A 15,839-nucleotide genomic window follows, 5' to 3' on the forward strand; every position below is an offset into this window, starting at 1 on the left:
CGCTCTTCCGGGCCTCAAAGCCCGAGAGCTGGCGAGGCTGAACCCGGCGTCGGGGAAGCACATGATCCGGCTTGTTCCCTTTGCTTGGGCGCGTGACAGCCATGAATCGTGTGTAGCTGCCTCCACTCGACAGCGAGGATCTGGTGTTTGTACTTTTCGGCTCATATACTGTGGTATTCGTCGTCTCCACGTCTCTTGCAGATCTTGGACGAAAAGCACGCTGCCATGAAAGTTGTCGTCGGGGGCTGCGGACATCTCCCGGCGAGGCTGCAAGGCTGATGGAAGCACTGGGTACCCTGAACTCTGGGCAGCCCTACCGCTCCTGCCCCGCACTCCGAACATCCGGCGGTCAGTCACTTTGGTGTCACCCCTGGGAGCAGTGAGTGGATCTCATATCAACCTCAAATTCCCAGACTTGCTCGGATATTGGTCCGCATCAACAAACATCCTGAATTACAGGAGTCACTTACACGCTGTATCTTGGTGAGAATCGATGGGCATGGTGGACATTCAACCTGAGAAAGAGAGCGCCACGCATCGCAACAGTTCACGCCGCTGACGCGTCTCGGTTGGTAGTGGCTTCAAGATGCCTAGCCTAAACCGGCTTCAGCGCTTCCTCGGACGGATTCCATCATTCGTGACGCCGAAGGACTCGAGCTGCACACCCGCGTGGAGAAGATTTGGCCAAATCAGGTCAACCAGCTCAACCAATCGGCACTCGCCAAGACTGAGCCCTTTATTCCCAGCGGCTTTAATTGGGTGCGCCGTTGGCGGGAGTACCATCGTCGCAGCTTCAGCCCTGTATTGGGCTCCAGTTGCGCAAGCAGAGGCTCCATCTACAAACGGGAAGAGGTTCATCCGCTTGGACGAAGTTAGACAACATGGTCGGAACTCCGAGCGCAAATGGGTCATGAAAGGACCTAGGGTGTTCGACATCACGGACTGGATCGAAGCTCACCCTGGTGGACCTGTCATTCTGCGTGCTGTTGGCGGTTCCATCGATCCTTACTGGGACATCTTCACGATCCACCACAAGGCAGACGTGTACGATGTGCTGGAGGAGTATTTCATCGGCGAAATCGATCCGCGAGATCGAGTCAATGGCCAGATCAGAAGCGACGATGTCGAAGACCCGTTTGTCAATGATCCGATACGAGACCCGCGTTTGATGCAGCACACACGGACGCCTTGCAATGCCGAATCTCCTAACACCTCTCTGGACACGTTCATCACCCCAACCGAGACGTTTTACGTTCGCAACCACTTTTGGGTTCCAGAAGCTGACGAGGAAACACACAAGCTGACGGTAGAGCTCCCAGATGGCAGTGAAAAGGAGTACACTCTGGCACAGCTCAAGCGCCAGTTCCAACCATTCCGCATCACAGCAACTCTGCAGTGTTCGGGCAATCGACGAAAACACATGACCACGGAGGCGAGACCCGCAAGTGGACTCCAGTGGGACGTTGGCGCCATATCGAATGCAGAATGGACCGGCGTTCGTCTGAGTGATGTTTTGCGCGATGCAGGGTTCGACGCCGATGATAGCGATTCGGAAGACGTCAAGCACGTACACTTTATCGGAGCTGAAGCCTATGGCGCGTCGATACCAGTTGAGAAAGTGCTCAATTCGCGAGGAGATGTCATGCTCGCGTACCAGATGAATGGCAAACCCTTGGCGAAGGATCATGGCTACCCATTGCGGGTGCTTGTTCCCGGCCATACCGCCGCGAGAAGTGTCAAGTGGCTTGAAAAAATCGTCCTGTCAGATGAAGAAAGTCAATCCCAATGGCAGCAGCGTGATTATAAGTGCTTCGGACCTAACCAGGCTGCGAAAGACGTCGACTGGTCCACAGCCCCAGCGATCCAGGAGACGCCCGTTCAATCCGCCATCACCTCGATAAGGGACGTATCCTGCAGCTGCTTCGACGGGCGGAAACAGCGGCAGAAGCCTGGATCCAATGAAGCCGCAGTCGAGGTAGAAGGATATGCGTACAGTGGAGGAGGCCGAGAAATCGTCCGAGTCGACTTCAGCGCGGATGGAGGCCACACGTGGCAACAAGCAGACCTGCTCCCAGATGACCCGAAAGGTCAGAAGAGTTGGTCTTGGAAACGATGGCAGGCGACTGTGAATAAGCCTCCAGCTGGAGCCGAGTTCGTGGTTAAGGCTGTTGATGAGAGCTATAACACGCAGCCTGAGTCGTACGAAGCCCAATGGAATTTTCGAGGTAACCTGACCACAGCATGGCATCGAGTTCCTTATGCTGGTAATGATGGTCGCCAGGTGGATAAGAGCTGATTGCGAGGCCATTCTTGCTTGCGAAGCCTTCAGCACCATGACCACAGTGCAAGAATGTTTCTTCGAGGGATATCAGGCGGGGATAAGGCAATGCCCATTGGGGATTAGGTACTGGTGTCATTTTTGGCAGGCGGCCTGCGACTGAAGGACAAGCTCAACGAGTCTGAGTGCCTTTTCTTCTTCAAACCTCCGACACATGATTTGGAGACCTACGGGAGCCCCGTGAAAGGCGGAGCTGTTATCTGCGACTCCACGTTAGCGTCTGGAGGAATCACGGCGTTGTCCACATACATGAAGCGTTTACGGAGTTGTCTTCTTGACTCAACGGGACAAATGAGCTGGCTATGGCGTCGAGGGTTTTATCAACCGAACCAGCTGGGAATGAGACTGCCGGGAAGTCGAGGACATTGACGATCGCACTATACCCTGTACATACTCAACAACTACCTGCATTGTTTTCCTTTGTTTTACTCACCAAAATATGTCAATGTATTCTCGAAGCACGCGGCGTTCGCGCAGACGGGCATGATTACTCCATCGACCTGGGTGCCACTGACTGTGCTCTTTTCAGTCGACTTCCAGAACTTTTGATACTCTGCCTGGTACTTTCGGAGCGATCGAATCAAAGTCAAATACTCCGGCAGAGGTAAAGGCGAAGCGGCCTCCTGGCAATACCACTCCCTTAGCATTGGCACGGGCGGCTCTCCACCCGCTTTGATATGCTGTCGCGTTGCTTGCGCACCGTCAGCGCCTATGGTTTTGAAGTAAGCCTGTACCACTGCTGCCTGGGGAGGGGGCTTCCATTCCAGGACCTGATAGTTCGCTCGCCGTAAGGAGTGAACAATTGACCTCAAAGCTCGTCGAATAGGTGGCTGTGGCTGGACATTACCATCGCATTCCAGGACCGCAAATGCCGGGCGACGATGCGTCAGTCCTCTGATTTTGGCTTCTCTCCACGGCATGTCAACCCACGTGGGATCTTCCTCGTACGCAGTTGCTCCGAGGCAGAGCCTTGCCATGTGCCGCAGTAAAGGGAAGTCCCATGACATCATGGCTATGGTGAAATTCCTCGACGGCAGACTCGAGTCGCTTGTGGCAATCCCGAGCGTTGGCAATCGTCCGGAGGAGACCTTGAGGCTAAACAGACCGTTAAATGCTGCTGGAATGCGGGCTGATCCGGCAAACTCGGTGGCCCATCCAAATGGAGAGCCTCTCATCGCAAGCAATGAGCCCTCCCCTGTGAATGGTCAATCAGCGATTTTACGCCGTATCATGCCCTCGGACCATACCTCCTGCAGCACCACCGCTGGAAAGAAGTCCTGAATGTGGATTGCGGGTGCTCCCGTGAATGTTGTTGGTGGTTTCTGCCAGTGCCATGCTTTGAGGGACGTTAGTCTTGCAAAAGGGGATGGCGCCTAGTGTCCGCATGTGACGGACACTGAGCGACTCCGTGGCCTCAGTCTCCTTAGCCCCAAGCCAGGAGATAAAGCCGGCGGCTGTCTCTGTCCCAGATACCCGAAAGCGGTCCATGAAACTGATGGGCAGGCCATGGAGTGGGCCTTTCAAGCACCCGTTCTCACGACGGTACTGGTCCAGGTCTCTTGCAGTCTTGATAGCTTCCTCGAATAACACCTCCGTGAGACAGTTGGCAAATTGATGACAGATGGCAGCCCTGTGACAGTAAGCACGAACAACGTCCTCGCTAGACCAGATCCCCCCATGTATACTGGCTAGCGTGTCCAAGGGAGGAGCCTCAGTTATTATCAACTCGTCCTCGGACAGGTGTTTCTGAAGGATATCAAGAATTGGCAGCCCGTCTTCACGGCGTGGTATCTGGTCGAGGCTGACTCGCCATGGCGCTGGAATGGCTTTCTGGACGCTGGCCCGTTTAGCAGCCGCCCGATTTTCCCAAGCAACGTGTGGCATAGTGAACTGCGCTTGCGGCTGTCAAAGTCTGGACCGCAGAGGACCACACATCACGAGGAGTAAGCGTTTCCAACTGGATGGTACGTCCTAATGGCTGGTGACGCTCACATCATACCATGTCTCTAGCAGCCGTCATACCTCGCGCACCTGCAGACACAGGCCCCGAGCAGTGCCTCGTGCGGCAAGGCAGGGCTGAAGAAACGGGGTTTCAGCGGTCCTCCCACATGGGTGTGCTGAAGCTTGTGTAGAATCGTCGTACCCCAATAAGTTCGGCCACTTTTCATTCCGATTGAGGTGACGCACAAAGGTGACCGTCAAGCACGACTGAGCGCAAGAGAATTTTTCCGCAAAGCAAGTGTATGCGAGGTGGGAGGCAGCGTCGAACGGCGCGAAGCAGGAGTGGTATGCAGGAATGTCACGGCTCCGGTCGCTGAGCGCCCTGATAAACCGTATCGGAGCTTGACGCTGGTCTTCGCATAGGTTGATACATTAGCCGCCTCGGCCTGGTGGTGTTGTACTCCGTACTGGGTGATACGAGGGAGGTGGACTTCCCCGACGTCATGGTCGACCGTCCACCTCCCGTCTCACTCATCGCGAAGTCACGCAACGACGTGACGCACTTCCCAGCAGTTTCGCGTGCGATCGACAGGTGGGACTAAATACTGCTGTGACACGAGACAGTGAATTCAAATACCGCAGGAAGCCTTGACTCGTGAGACGAGCAAAGACTCTAGACCGCTCAAACTGATCTCCTGAAGAAGGCAGGGTCGACCGTCCACCATGTTCTTCATCGTCCCAGAACGTAGGGCCTCGGATACACCTCCCGGTCCGCACTCAGAGAGCCCATCAGGGTCACCGTGTCCCGCAAAGCGCCAACGCTTGTCGCCAGAAGCTGATGACATGTCCGGCTATTATCCGAAGAGAACACCCAAGGCCTGCGACCGTTGTCGGTTGAAGAAGGCGCGCTGTCAGTGGAGCGAGGGCAAGATATGCAACAAATGCAAACGAGACGGCGTTATATGTACAACAAATAGGGAGTCAAAAAGAGAGCCGAAGACGCCCAATGCTGCATACGTCCAGCTGGTCGAGTCACAGCGAGACTGTCTCCTGCGCGCGATCAGTAAACTCCTTGAGGACGGATTGGTGAAAGATAAGACTGCCATGGCCAAAACCTTGCAAGACTTTGGGATTCGAGCGGACGCTCTGAGGAAGGCGTCGCAACACAGGCCCGAAGACGAAGACGGCACTGACCTCAGAGACGCTGATCTATACCGGAATGCTGCCGAGATACAGGCTCTGTTGGACGAATACGAGTCAAGTACCGGTATTGTCGTGCAGCCTGGATCGTTCGTTGGCCTCTCCTACAACGACGGCTTCACACCAGAGTCTGCCTTTCCAGAATCATCGGCAAACATACTGCCCTCGTTGGACACTACGTTTTTGCCGTCAATAGATGCCGTTGACTGGCTTGTGCCCAATGGTGCTGGGGACAGTTGGCTTCCACCTGCCGTCGACTTGGTGGCTGGCCGATGAACAAATCACGGTTGATGGTGGTTGCAACTTTGGCCTCCAAATCTGATATTCTGGAATGAATATGCAGGATGAGCTACAGTACACTGCTCGATCCTGGAGATGGCTTCAACGATTTGTTTCGGGAGTTTTTAAATGGTTTAGCCCTCGATATCTTCAGTGCTTCAGCGAAGTTCAGCGTGAGCGAGTTTGAGCGTCTGGGTTGTGGGAGAGGCAGACTGGACTGTCACTATATTTCTGTTCTGGCACCTGACTAGCTGCAACTAATCAAATATGCTCTGCCCCGAGACGGAATTTGTGCCCTCACGTCTCAATGTCGCTATGATAGAGCGTAGCAGGTGGCAGGTGGAACATCTTAAACTTCTTATGGTTTCAGTCAACTTCAAGCTAACGTAACGAGCAAAAAGGTTCTTGTAAATTACAAGTGTCGTGAGCGTAACTTACCCTGTGCCTGGAGATCCGCGCCCAATTTGAGACCGTTGATTGGATGGTGCCGGACAAGGCCTCCCAGATATATAACCACAGGGACGTGAAGGAAGAGTATCTGTCCTCACTTCGTTCGCTTTCTAAAGGTATGAGGTCTTTACGCACCTTCTCAGTAGTGGGCTGCCATGCCGAAGGCGAAGTGGGCGATGTCATCGTGGGCGGCGTCCTGGACGCTCCTCCCAGTTGTAAGACAATGTACGAGAAGATGATGTACTTCTGGACGCAGAGAGACGGGATCCGAAGGATGCTACTGCAAGAGCCCAGAGGACGGTCGTCAATGTGCGCCAACCTCATTCTGCCGCCTTGCGACCCACGAGCAGATGCTGGCCTCATCATCATGGAGAGTGACGAATACGCCCCCATGAGTGGGTCGAACACAATATGCACGGCGACGGTATTGCTAGAGACGGGAATGATCCCCATGCAAGAGCCCATTACTCGGTTCAACCTCGACACCGCCGCAGGGTTGGTGGGCGTAACGGCAGAGTGCGAGGCGGGGAAGTGCAAGTCCGTGGCGTTTGACAATGTCCCGTCTTTTGTCTTTGCTCTGGATAAAGCCATAGACGTGCCAGATTTGGGAACAGTCTCGGTGGATATTGCCTGGGGCGGGATGATGTACGCCCTTGTTGATGCAGGATCATGCGGGCTGACCATTGCGAACCCCGACGCGTACAGACTTATTGAAATTGGCGAGAGGATCAAGAAAGCTGTGCAGAAGCAGTACGTTCCCGTATATCCGGAGAACCCAGGTATTCGAGGCGTCACAAATTTTGTTTGGACTCAACCGCTCGAAACTGGTTCCGATGGGATCAAAGAAGCTCGGAACACTGTCGTCGTGTCTCCAGGAAGATTCGATAGATGTCCTTGCGGAACAGGTACCTGTGCTCGCATGGCGGTGCTGCATGCCAGAGGCCAGCTTGAAGTGGGAGAGATATTCCGGCATAAGAGCATCATTAGCACAGAATTTAGCAACCATATTCGCGATGTGACCAAGGTCGGCGAATATGATGCATTCTCCCAACAATCAAAGGCAGAGGCTGGATCACCAGCTTCAAGCAAATCGTGCTGGACCCGACCGACCCGTTTCCGGAGGGCTTCAGGGTTGGCGATCAGTGGCATATGCCAGCCGAGTCTTGACAGCGAATACTTAGGGTCACAAAGGCCAAAGAGGTCCATTACTTACCATTATGACGCTGCTCGGGGAAACGTGCCTTCCCTGCTCAAACATGAATTACTCCAATAGCACTTCACCTTGCTGGACCTCCTATGCTTCTTTAACTCATGCAGGCACGGAGAAGGGAGCTTTGGGTAGAAATGGCGAGTCCGCCATGATGTGGTGCAAGCCTTCGACCTAAGTCACTCTGTCTAGTCAATCATACCTAGATCGACATACCAGGCTGAAACGGAGGAAAACAAGGACGAGGGACAAAAGCAGTTTGATAGGCCTGTGGAGGACCACCGAGCCACCTACAGTAGGACTGTGGGATTGTCACCCGACTTTGAAGAGCTTCGCCGGAAAGCCGAATGCTGCGCCGTATCCCGCACTGACCTCGACGTGCAAAACACGCGAGTCATGTCAGAGTGACGGCCACTTCGATGTCCGTCAAACGGGGGACTTTCTCACAGAGCATACATAGTAAGCTCTGTGCACATCGGTTCCACAACCGCAATGTGATAAGTCACGGGCCGTCTTGACAAGGTCCTGGTATCTGGTGCAATCTAAGCCCGGCAATTCGGTCTTCAGTAGGGATGGCCTCGCCACCGCTGCCCTTCAATGTGTCTGCCGAGCTAAAGGCCCTGAGACACGAGAAGAAGCAGAACCAAGACCTCCGTCGATTACCTCCAAACGCTACAATTCGACGCCGCCCGCTGAACCATGCCCCGATCGCCGACTTACGCTCTTCTGGCGCCAAAGCCCCCAAGGTCGTCTATGTTTCGCGCCGCACACCCGTAGTCGCGGCGATCAAGCGCGTGAAGCGGTATCTGATGGGCGTTGAGAAGCGCGCCCTACAAAGTGCAGGAGCTAGCGTCCCGAGGAAGGGAGCGCATGGGCCACGAAGTGCAGTTGAGAAGGCGAACGAAGTACTCGCGAGAAACAGGGAAGAGGTGCTGGTCAAGGCGAGTGGGAGGGCGATGGCTCAGGCGCTGCGTGTGGCTCAGTGGTTCCGCACCCACGAGAAGGACATGCTGTGCAACGTGGAAGTCAGAACAGGGAGCGTCAGCACCGTAGATGACATTGTGGAGGGCGATGGAGATGAGGAGAACGAGGAGAAGGACAAGGCTGAAGAGGAAGCACTGCGGGAAGAGCAAGAGTCTTCGAAGCCACAGTACGGTGACACCACGTTGGAGTTGCTGGGTGTTCCGGAGGTGACTACGCTGGGTTCAGCCGAGCAAGCTACATCGACTGGAGATTCGAAACCCGACGTTGCTGGAGAGCAGGACGATGCGGACACTGGTGTGGACGATTCGCTAGGGAAGCAGTCGAGGCGGAAGCGGAAGAAGCGAAAGAGACAGATGTATGAAGCCGATGAATTGCCTGAGGCGCGCATCAGATGGGTCAACACGGTCGAGGTTGCAGTTTCATTGAAGGGCTAATTTTCGCTTGCCAACATCCAGGCAGGCTGGGGGTTCTCGGTCTCTTACGCAGGCTGAAGGAATCGTACATCATCATTGAGCTCTCTCAACCTGACCGACGAGAACAAACAGCTGAAGTCCCTTGGGACCAGCTCGCTGGTCGCAAGCTCGTGGGCACTATCTTTCGGCTGGCCTCGACTGCAGAACTCCCATCATGCATCTCATATGTATGCACCTCTTGAAGCTTCCTTGCTGAGGGAGACCGAGGTAGCAGGGTGCTTATCGGGTGGTGCTGGGTATAGCCATGTGATTATGGCTGTATTGTACATGGCTTATGGTTGGGAGCCATAGCATGCTCTCTCATGTCGCGAATCAGGGATGCCGCCCGTTGACTTGGGTGAAATATTGAGGGCTTTTATGATTCGACCGGCGCAGGCTTTCTGAAAGACACTTTCTCTACTGCGACGTTCTCGTTTCCGTTTTCATCCTTTCGCAGCTGGTAGACGTACAATACCAAGACATCTCCTTGTATCTGTCTCACAGTCAGCATTCGAATACCAATCAATACTGCTGATTACGTACGTCCATCAAGCAGAAGCTTGGGATCGGCTCCTCGTCGATGGCTAACCAGCTCGTGCTGAATGCGCCTGTCGCGCTACCTGGATTGACGAAGAATTTCCCTTCCAGTTCATACGCTTCGAACTTGTGGGTGCCTCCCCATAGCAGAACATCGACATCCATTTGCCGAGCTGCGATCAGCAGGGCGTCGGCATCGCCAGACGGTACTACGGTGTGGCCATGTGTGAAACCGATACGGAGTCCTCCATGTTGGACCACTTTTGACAGTGCTAGACTCGACGCCTCTGTATCGAAGTCACCCTTGACAATGTGTAGATCTGGCGCTGTCTGGCGGAGAAAATCATATGTCTCTTTGTCTGTGATGTTGCCTAAGCACACCACTTGGCCGATCTTTCCCGGCGCGAGAAGCTTGCGGAACTGTGTCGCCAAAAGTGAGCCGCATGCTCTGATCAGGGAATATTCCGGCACGGACAAACCTTGGCTGGAATCTCCTGTAACCAAGTGAGTACTCCGGTCCGTCCACATATATGCCAACCGAAGGCTTACCGGTGCCCGATCTGGAACAAAGAGGTCACCAATGACCAGCACCAACCTTGAGGCCATGCCTCTTCCCGCAGTCGGTGCTTTCTAGCAGAAACAATGCATGTCAAACGAGTCGGTCTGATTGATCCCACCGGCCGCCGATGGGTGTATTCAGGCGGAATGTCGGACTCACGAAGGGGTAGTATTGCATGGGCGGTGATTCACCTTTGCATTGGCTTCTTATACCACAGTAGAAGGCGCATGCGAAAGACGCGAAATGCGACAGGAAGGTGAGCCGACCACCAATGAGACAAGTTGATGGCTGTGTTGGCCTCGTTGGCGCAGGGCGTTGCGGCTGAAGCACTGCAGCACATCGCCAACACCAAGCTGAAACTTGGGACTTGTGGCAGGCAACTTTGAGACATTATTCAGACTCACATCTCTCATATGACACCTGGTCCTGTCTTCCTCGACGATCGTGCGTGCTCAGAGCCTGTTGCCCAACGGCTTTCCACGCTCCATACCCTATTTTCGACGCTCAAGATGATTCGCCCGTCTCGTACCCACCGCAACTCACCCATTTCAGCTCACTCTACTCCTACAGACTACAAAACATCGCGAGACCTATCATCCTCCTTGGCGTTACGCTTTATAGACTGGGGTGCCTCGGAGAATATGCCGCCGATTGCCAAACTCACCGCTGGGGCAATACCACCTCGATAGCCTGCTGAACGAAGGAACATTAGCCGCTGGCAGGTCGGAGTCGGGGATTTGAATGAGATTTGCCAAGCTGCGGGACAGCACCTCCGCGATGGCTCCAGCGCAGGCTGAATGAGGTCTGGTCGGCTCAACCTTGTCAGTGCCCCCTCCTTTCTCACTGCTGGGATGTCCTAACTGCTTCCTGACCTCAGCCGGCTAGGGACCAACACTTCTCTCGACCACTACTAGTAATTTCTGCGAACCTTCCTTTGTCTGCCCTCTCCTCGTATTTTTGAACCCTTCATGGAGGCTCATGGTTTGGCTCGCTTGTGGTGTCATTTTCTATTCCGCCGACCGCCGACTTGACAGCTAGAACTTGGAGACTAACGCCGATTGCTGCTCAAACAAAACTTTGGGGGCCGCATCCAGCTGTCGCAAGGCATTAACAAAACGAATGATGACTGTGGGAAGAAGGCCATCAGCTGGTGACGTGCCGGTAAACAACTTCTCAAAGGCTTGAAATCCGTCTCATTTCGATACCTCTGAGCTGCATATTTGTCGCAGCTGCAGCGGCTCTGCCGTCACAGACACATCTATTTTCCTTGATCATTTGAAGTTCCGATGCCTGTTGGTTATGGGTAACATTGCCAGGTCGAGTAGAGGTTGCGCCCGCTGTCGCAAACGGAAGATCAAAGTAAGCGATGCCGCAACGACGTTGATCGACATTATTGATGAGGTACCAGTGCGACGAAGGCAGACCGGGCTGCCAAAAATGTGCCCAGCTACGCCAACCTTGTCCTGGATATCCTTTCCAGCTACAGCTCCAGTTTCGAGAGCCTCAAGACGGCCCCTCTGCAGTCCCGGATACCAAACAGCAATTACTTGGTCCCCGCTACCCTCCAGCTCGACCCATCATCGCAGCGCGAAAGCCCGGCTCAGAATACCCAGCCAAAGTCAAGACCGAGGACGACGCGAGCGGTAGTGCTTTGCAGAACATTGCTCCTACTCAACGGCCAATATCGCCTTCATTACGTTATGACATCCCACATCAGTCGATGTGCTTCTTTCTCAACCTGTTCTGCTTTCAAGCAGGCCGCCTCTACTCCTTTCCCGTCCTTGACTTCTTACCAGACATGCTTCGGGCTGCAGAAGACGGATCGTGCGTCAAGAAAGCAGCCATGGCAGTGTCCCGGATGACGCTAGCCGACAGGTACAGTGGCAAAGACGTGAGGCTGCAGACCGGTAAAGAATATGGTCAAGCCTTGCGCCTAACCAACGCCACGATTCGTGACACGAAGGCAAGCATACAAGACGAGACAGTACTTGCTGTTTGGCTTCTTGGGCTTTATGAGGTGAGAAGTGGCGACTCCGGGACAAGTACTCTACTTACGACCGCACTCAGATGATTAGCGTTGTTCTCACCCACGGACGGACGAATGCCGACTCCCCAACACTCGAGGAAGAATGGCAGGCACATCTGTTGCATGTAAGAGGGGCCATGAACCTATTGCGCCTTCGAGGAATGTCACAGTTCACTACGGCGCGTGGAGAGAAAATCTTCCGCATCTTCAAAGCTGCCATTGTAGGTTGCGGTGATTGCTATGATTTGCCAGACACGCTGACTCTTTCAGCAAATGCGACTTTTCATACTGACTTCGGTCTTCTCCAAAGACTTCGACAACCTTGAGATTGACATGTACCAGGAAGAACACGAGTTCGTCCCTTCTCAAACAGCAAACAGGGCATCTGCGTATTTTCACCGAGTCGCCCGGTTACTGGAGAAAGTCAAACAGTTCCTAGCTCAAATGTCTCTGCAACCAGAGAAGACCAGAGCCACGGCAGAAGTATTCCTAAAGAGCGGGGAGACTTTAGATGAAGACATGACAGGCTGGAGCAAAGATGAGCCTGGCTGGGATATGATGAGAATCCGTGCTCCGACAGCTGGCACGATGTGGGCCCTCTATCCATCGCACGCGCTCTATCATTTCTACAGCTTCTGGGTCTTCTTGTATTGGCTACGATTCCTCGCTGCTCGTTACAAACTGTACGAGGGCCTCATCGAGCTGTTGAAGCTTGATGTCGCGCATTCTTCAGCCAAGCCTCGAGCCGTGCCCACCAGCACTGACTTTCGGATGTCCAAATATCGTACCATTATTCAGATGACTGCCTCCGAATTGATTGGTCTGACGGCATATGCTCTGGGAGACGTGACACCTACTGGCGATTTCAACTCATCTATATCTGGTCATCATCCCCGGCAGGGATTCCAAGAAATAAACGTTGTTGCGGCGATGCAGCTTGTCCTACCACTGAAGATGTTGCAGCGATCTGGATACCTCACAGCCACCCAGAAAGGCGCGGTCGACCTGGCAATTTCGCATATCGGCGATGGATTCCGACGGCAGCCGTTGGTGTTCCTTTGAGGAGATGGACAGCTCGTCGATTCCAAATTGCGGTCACCTTCAAGGCGCCACAAACTTTGTGTCTCGGACGTTGGGACAGACAAACAATGCAATAACCCCAGGATCAAGCTGAAGCTAGAACAGCATGACAGCTCAGTAGGTTCAGCCTTACGGCAAGGCACTCACCCTTAAGGCTGCGGCGACAGCGTCAACCAGCCGGTCTCAGAAGCCGGACGTGGTCAAGCGACTTCGTTCAGCAGCTGAGGATAATACTGCGGGCATGCGGACAAGTCGGAAAAGGTATCGCAATCTACTGAGCCCTTGTGGTGTCACGACTTCAGCGATGCGTTGCTCCCTGGAGACCCATATCACAGCTATGATGTGCTCCACGTGCTCCGAGGGCCACGATGCATCACAGGCATACAAGGAACGCGCAAGGACCGTTGGTTCTCCGCGCGTTCGCCAAAGAGGGGCACCGCCGTTCGGAATGCGATCGGAGGCGGTCAAAAACACGACCCGGGCGGTCCAGAAGGTCCACGTATTCTCGTACGTGACATGATACATTGATGTCTGGAATTGCACAGTTCCTACTATCACCAACACTCGACATCGTTCTCCTCAACCCACTCCCTCAGCACGGCAACGCCTGCCGCATGACTCGTAGTCTTACCGAACCCAGACTGCCACGCTATGTATCTCTCTTGTTGGTCCGCCGATAAGCGCCGATGAACATCGACGCACCAGGAGCTTCGAAGTTATTTGCGTGCACATGTATGTGCTACTACCGCTGATCAAGAGCGGTCCTAACACAGCGAAAGGGTTCATTGGGAACCAAGGTAGGCCGTAGCACGGACCTGATTGCTTCTAGTGTCTTGCCCACATTCTTGAAGTAACGTCACGAGCTTAGGTATGCGCGGAACCAAATCAGAGCCTGCCATTCTCCTGCCAAGCTGGCACATCACCTGCGGGCTTATCTTGGCTTGCACTGGGGGCGGGGGATCGCCAAGCTGTTGCAGAAGGAAGAGGAGCCTTCCACTGATATCCGCCTCACGTAAAGCTCTCTACTTGTCGCGAAGAGCTTGGCGTGATGGAGCTTCCGAGTGGACAATGCTGTGCTGATTTCACCTTTAGGCGCCTGCCTCTTGTGGAAGTCGTCAGTTTCGAGCATGCAATCATGAGACCAACAAAGTGGTCGGTTCTTGCTGCTTGCGTGACCGGCCTTGCCGGCATTGGCGATTTGACTGTGGTACTAATGCCGGGTTCCTACCATCAGCTATCTTTCCAGCATTCCACCTCGCCTTTTACCTCCATTGCTCGAACATCAGCACCATGTCCTCTGGTGCCGCCAATATCGAGTCCGCGGAAGCTGCCACTGTCAAGTTTCCTTCATTGGAGAAAGGCGCGGTTGACAACAAACAACAGCACGACAAAGCCGAGGCCCTAGTCAATGATAAAGAGGCCCTCAACAAAGTCCTCGTGGACCGAAGTGGAGAGCAGTACCCAACGAGCGCAGAGCTCAAGACATTGAGACGGACTCACGGCCATGTGCCGTGGTTGCTCTATACTATCGCCTTCGTCGAGCTTTGCGAGAGATTTGCCTACTAGGGAACCATGGTTGTTTGTAGGTTGTCGACGTGCGCTGTAATTCAATACTGATATGGCACAGTTGCCAACTATATCAACTAGCCATTGCCTCCAAGATCCAAGACAAGATCTGCTGGGACGGATGGCCAGGCTGGTGTTCTGGGTTATGGCTCTCAGGCTTCCACCGGGCTCATCCTTTTCAACTCTTTCTGGTCATAGGTGATGCCAATGCTTGGGGGTTACCTGGCTGACACATACTTGGGCCGCTATAAGACGATCAATGTAGCTACCGTCGTCGCCACCTTCGGTCACATTGTCATCCTCATCAGCTCGATCCCTGGGGGGATTGAACATTCGCCTTGCTGATTTTCATCCCGATTTGTGACAAGTTCATCTACCCTGCATTAGCCCGCAAAGGCATCAAGCTCACCCCGATCAGGAAGATCACATGGGGTTTCGGATTTGGCTGTCTCTCGATGGTGGTAGCAGCCGTCATTCAGCACTACATTTACGTCAACGCCCCCTGCGGCAACGAAGCTACCAATGGGGAATGCATCGCCGAACTTGGGCCTCCGGACATGAGCTTGTGGAGCCAGACACCAGCGTACGTGCTCATTGCCTTTTTCAGGGATATTTGCATTCATCACATCGCTCGAGTACGCTTTCACGAAAGCGCCCAAAAACATGCGCTCCTTTGTGACGAGCTTGTATTAGTTCACAAACGCCTTCTCGAGTGCTATTGCACAGGCGCTGTTCACGTAGCTCTATACGTCAGTCGCTTGTATTAGTTTTGTGGGCATTGTCTTATTCTGGATCTGCTTCAGGAACTCGGACAAGGAGGAAGACACGCTCAATGCTCTCCCAGAAAGTACTTACCGAGGCCGGAAAAATAGCATCATGGACGTTGAAGCGATTCGAGAAGAACAGATTAGGCAGGCAAAGATCAGAGAGGCGTAAGGCTTTGTTCGCAGTCCTGCGGAGATCACTGACGGTCGACGACAGCCATAAGGCAAGCTGATCTCAACAGTCTGATATGGCAAGTTCGTAGTGCTATTTTCCAACACTGAGAGATCCAGGTTTCCTCGCGCGAACGAGCTTTGACTTGCCTAAGGAAGGGGATCCCACTTCTGGCCTTGGTAGTTTTTGTTATGAAGCGTAATGTCAGGCCAGCAAGGAACAGAAATGGATTCTCGCCCTTTGTTCGTGCCAATCTCTTCTTCACATGGTGAGCTTTGAATAAT

At 53.7% G+C, this 15,839-nt stretch overlaps 9 protein-coding genes across 9 annotated transcripts; 7 read left to right on the forward strand and 2 right to left on the reverse strand.

Annotated features, from left to right (window-relative positions):
• Window positions 1-586: 586 nt before the first annotated feature.
• Window positions 587-2,296, forward strand: A1O7_06240 (uncharacterized protein; the record flags this gene model as incomplete). Its single annotated transcript, XM_007760243.1, has 1 exon — window positions 587-2,296. One exon carries the CDS (start codon window positions 587-589, stop codon window positions 2,294-2,296), a length of 1,710 nt encoding a protein of 569 aa, XP_007758433.1.
• Window positions 2,297-2,413: 117 nt separating this feature from the next.
• On the reverse strand, window positions 2,414-4,222 carry A1O7_06241 (uncharacterized protein; the record flags this gene model as incomplete). Its single annotated transcript, XM_007760244.1, has 4 exons — window positions 2,414-2,538; window positions 2,588-2,722; window positions 2,772-3,533; window positions 3,586-4,222. The coding sequence occupies 4 exons, from the start codon at window positions 4,220-4,222 to the stop codon at window positions 2,414-2,416; spliced, it is 1,659 nt and encodes a 552-aa protein (XP_007758434.1).
• A 780-nt stretch (window positions 4,223-5,002) lies between these two features.
• Window positions 5,003-5,755, forward strand: A1O7_06242 (uncharacterized protein; the record flags this gene model as incomplete). Its single annotated transcript, XM_007760245.1, has 1 exon — window positions 5,003-5,755. The coding sequence occupies one exon, from the start codon at window positions 5,003-5,005 to the stop codon at window positions 5,753-5,755; it is 753 nt and encodes a 250-aa protein (XP_007758435.1).
• Window positions 5,756-6,326: 571 nt separating this feature from the next.
• Window positions 6,327-7,481, forward strand: A1O7_06243 (proline racemase; the record flags this gene model as incomplete). The annotated part of the gene is made up of 1 exon (XM_007760246.1): window positions 6,327-7,481. One exon carries the CDS (start codon window positions 6,327-6,329, stop codon window positions 7,479-7,481), a length of 1,155 nt encoding a protein of 384 aa, XP_007758436.1.
• A 506-nt stretch (window positions 7,482-7,987) lies between these two features.
• Window positions 7,988-8,833, forward strand: A1O7_06244 (uncharacterized protein; the record flags this gene model as incomplete). The annotated part of the gene is made up of 1 exon (XM_007760247.1): window positions 7,988-8,833. The coding sequence occupies one exon, from the start codon at window positions 7,988-7,990 to the stop codon at window positions 8,831-8,833; it is 846 nt and encodes a 281-aa protein (XP_007758437.1).
• A 394-nt stretch (window positions 8,834-9,227) lies between these two features.
• A1O7_06245 (uncharacterized protein) lies at window positions 9,228-9,994 on the reverse strand (the record flags this gene model as incomplete). Its single annotated transcript, XM_007760248.1, has 4 exons — window positions 9,228-9,344; window positions 9,395-9,808; window positions 9,868-9,882; window positions 9,938-9,994. The coding sequence occupies 4 exons, from the start codon at window positions 9,992-9,994 to the stop codon at window positions 9,228-9,230; spliced, it is 603 nt and encodes a 200-aa protein (XP_007758438.1).
• Window positions 9,995-11,246: 1,252 nt separating this feature from the next.
• On the forward strand, window positions 11,247-13,035 carry A1O7_06246 (uncharacterized protein; the record flags this gene model as incomplete). Its single annotated transcript, XM_007760249.1, has 4 exons — window positions 11,247-11,306; window positions 11,356-11,964; window positions 12,015-12,194; window positions 12,244-13,035. 4 exons carry the CDS (start codon window positions 11,247-11,249, stop codon window positions 13,033-13,035), a joined length of 1,641 nt encoding a protein of 546 aa, XP_007758439.1.
• Window positions 13,036-14,343: 1,308 nt separating this feature from the next.
• On the forward strand, window positions 14,344-14,619 carry A1O7_06247 (uncharacterized protein; the record flags this gene model as incomplete). Its single annotated transcript, XM_007760250.1, has 1 exon — window positions 14,344-14,619. One exon carries the CDS (start codon window positions 14,344-14,346, stop codon window positions 14,617-14,619), a length of 276 nt encoding a protein of 91 aa, XP_007758440.1.
• A 332-nt stretch (window positions 14,620-14,951) lies between these two features.
• Window positions 14,952-15,555, forward strand: A1O7_06248 (uncharacterized protein). Its single transcript, XM_007760251.1, has one exon. It carries the CDS (start codon window positions 15,075-15,077, stop codon window positions 15,384-15,386), a length of 312 nt encoding a protein of 103 aa, XP_007758441.1. The 5' UTR covers window positions 14,952-15,074; the 3' UTR covers window positions 15,387-15,555.
• The last annotated feature ends 284 nt before the right edge of the window (window positions 15,556-15,839 follow it).

Source organism: Cladophialophora yegresii (assembly GCF_000585515.1).
Source record: "Cladophialophora yegresii CBS 114405 chromosome Unknown aczIN-supercont1.4, whole genome shotgun sequence".
In the NCBI taxonomy this organism is placed as follows: domain Eukaryota; kingdom Fungi; phylum Ascomycota; class Eurotiomycetes; order Chaetothyriales; family Herpotrichiellaceae; genus Cladophialophora; species Cladophialophora yegresii.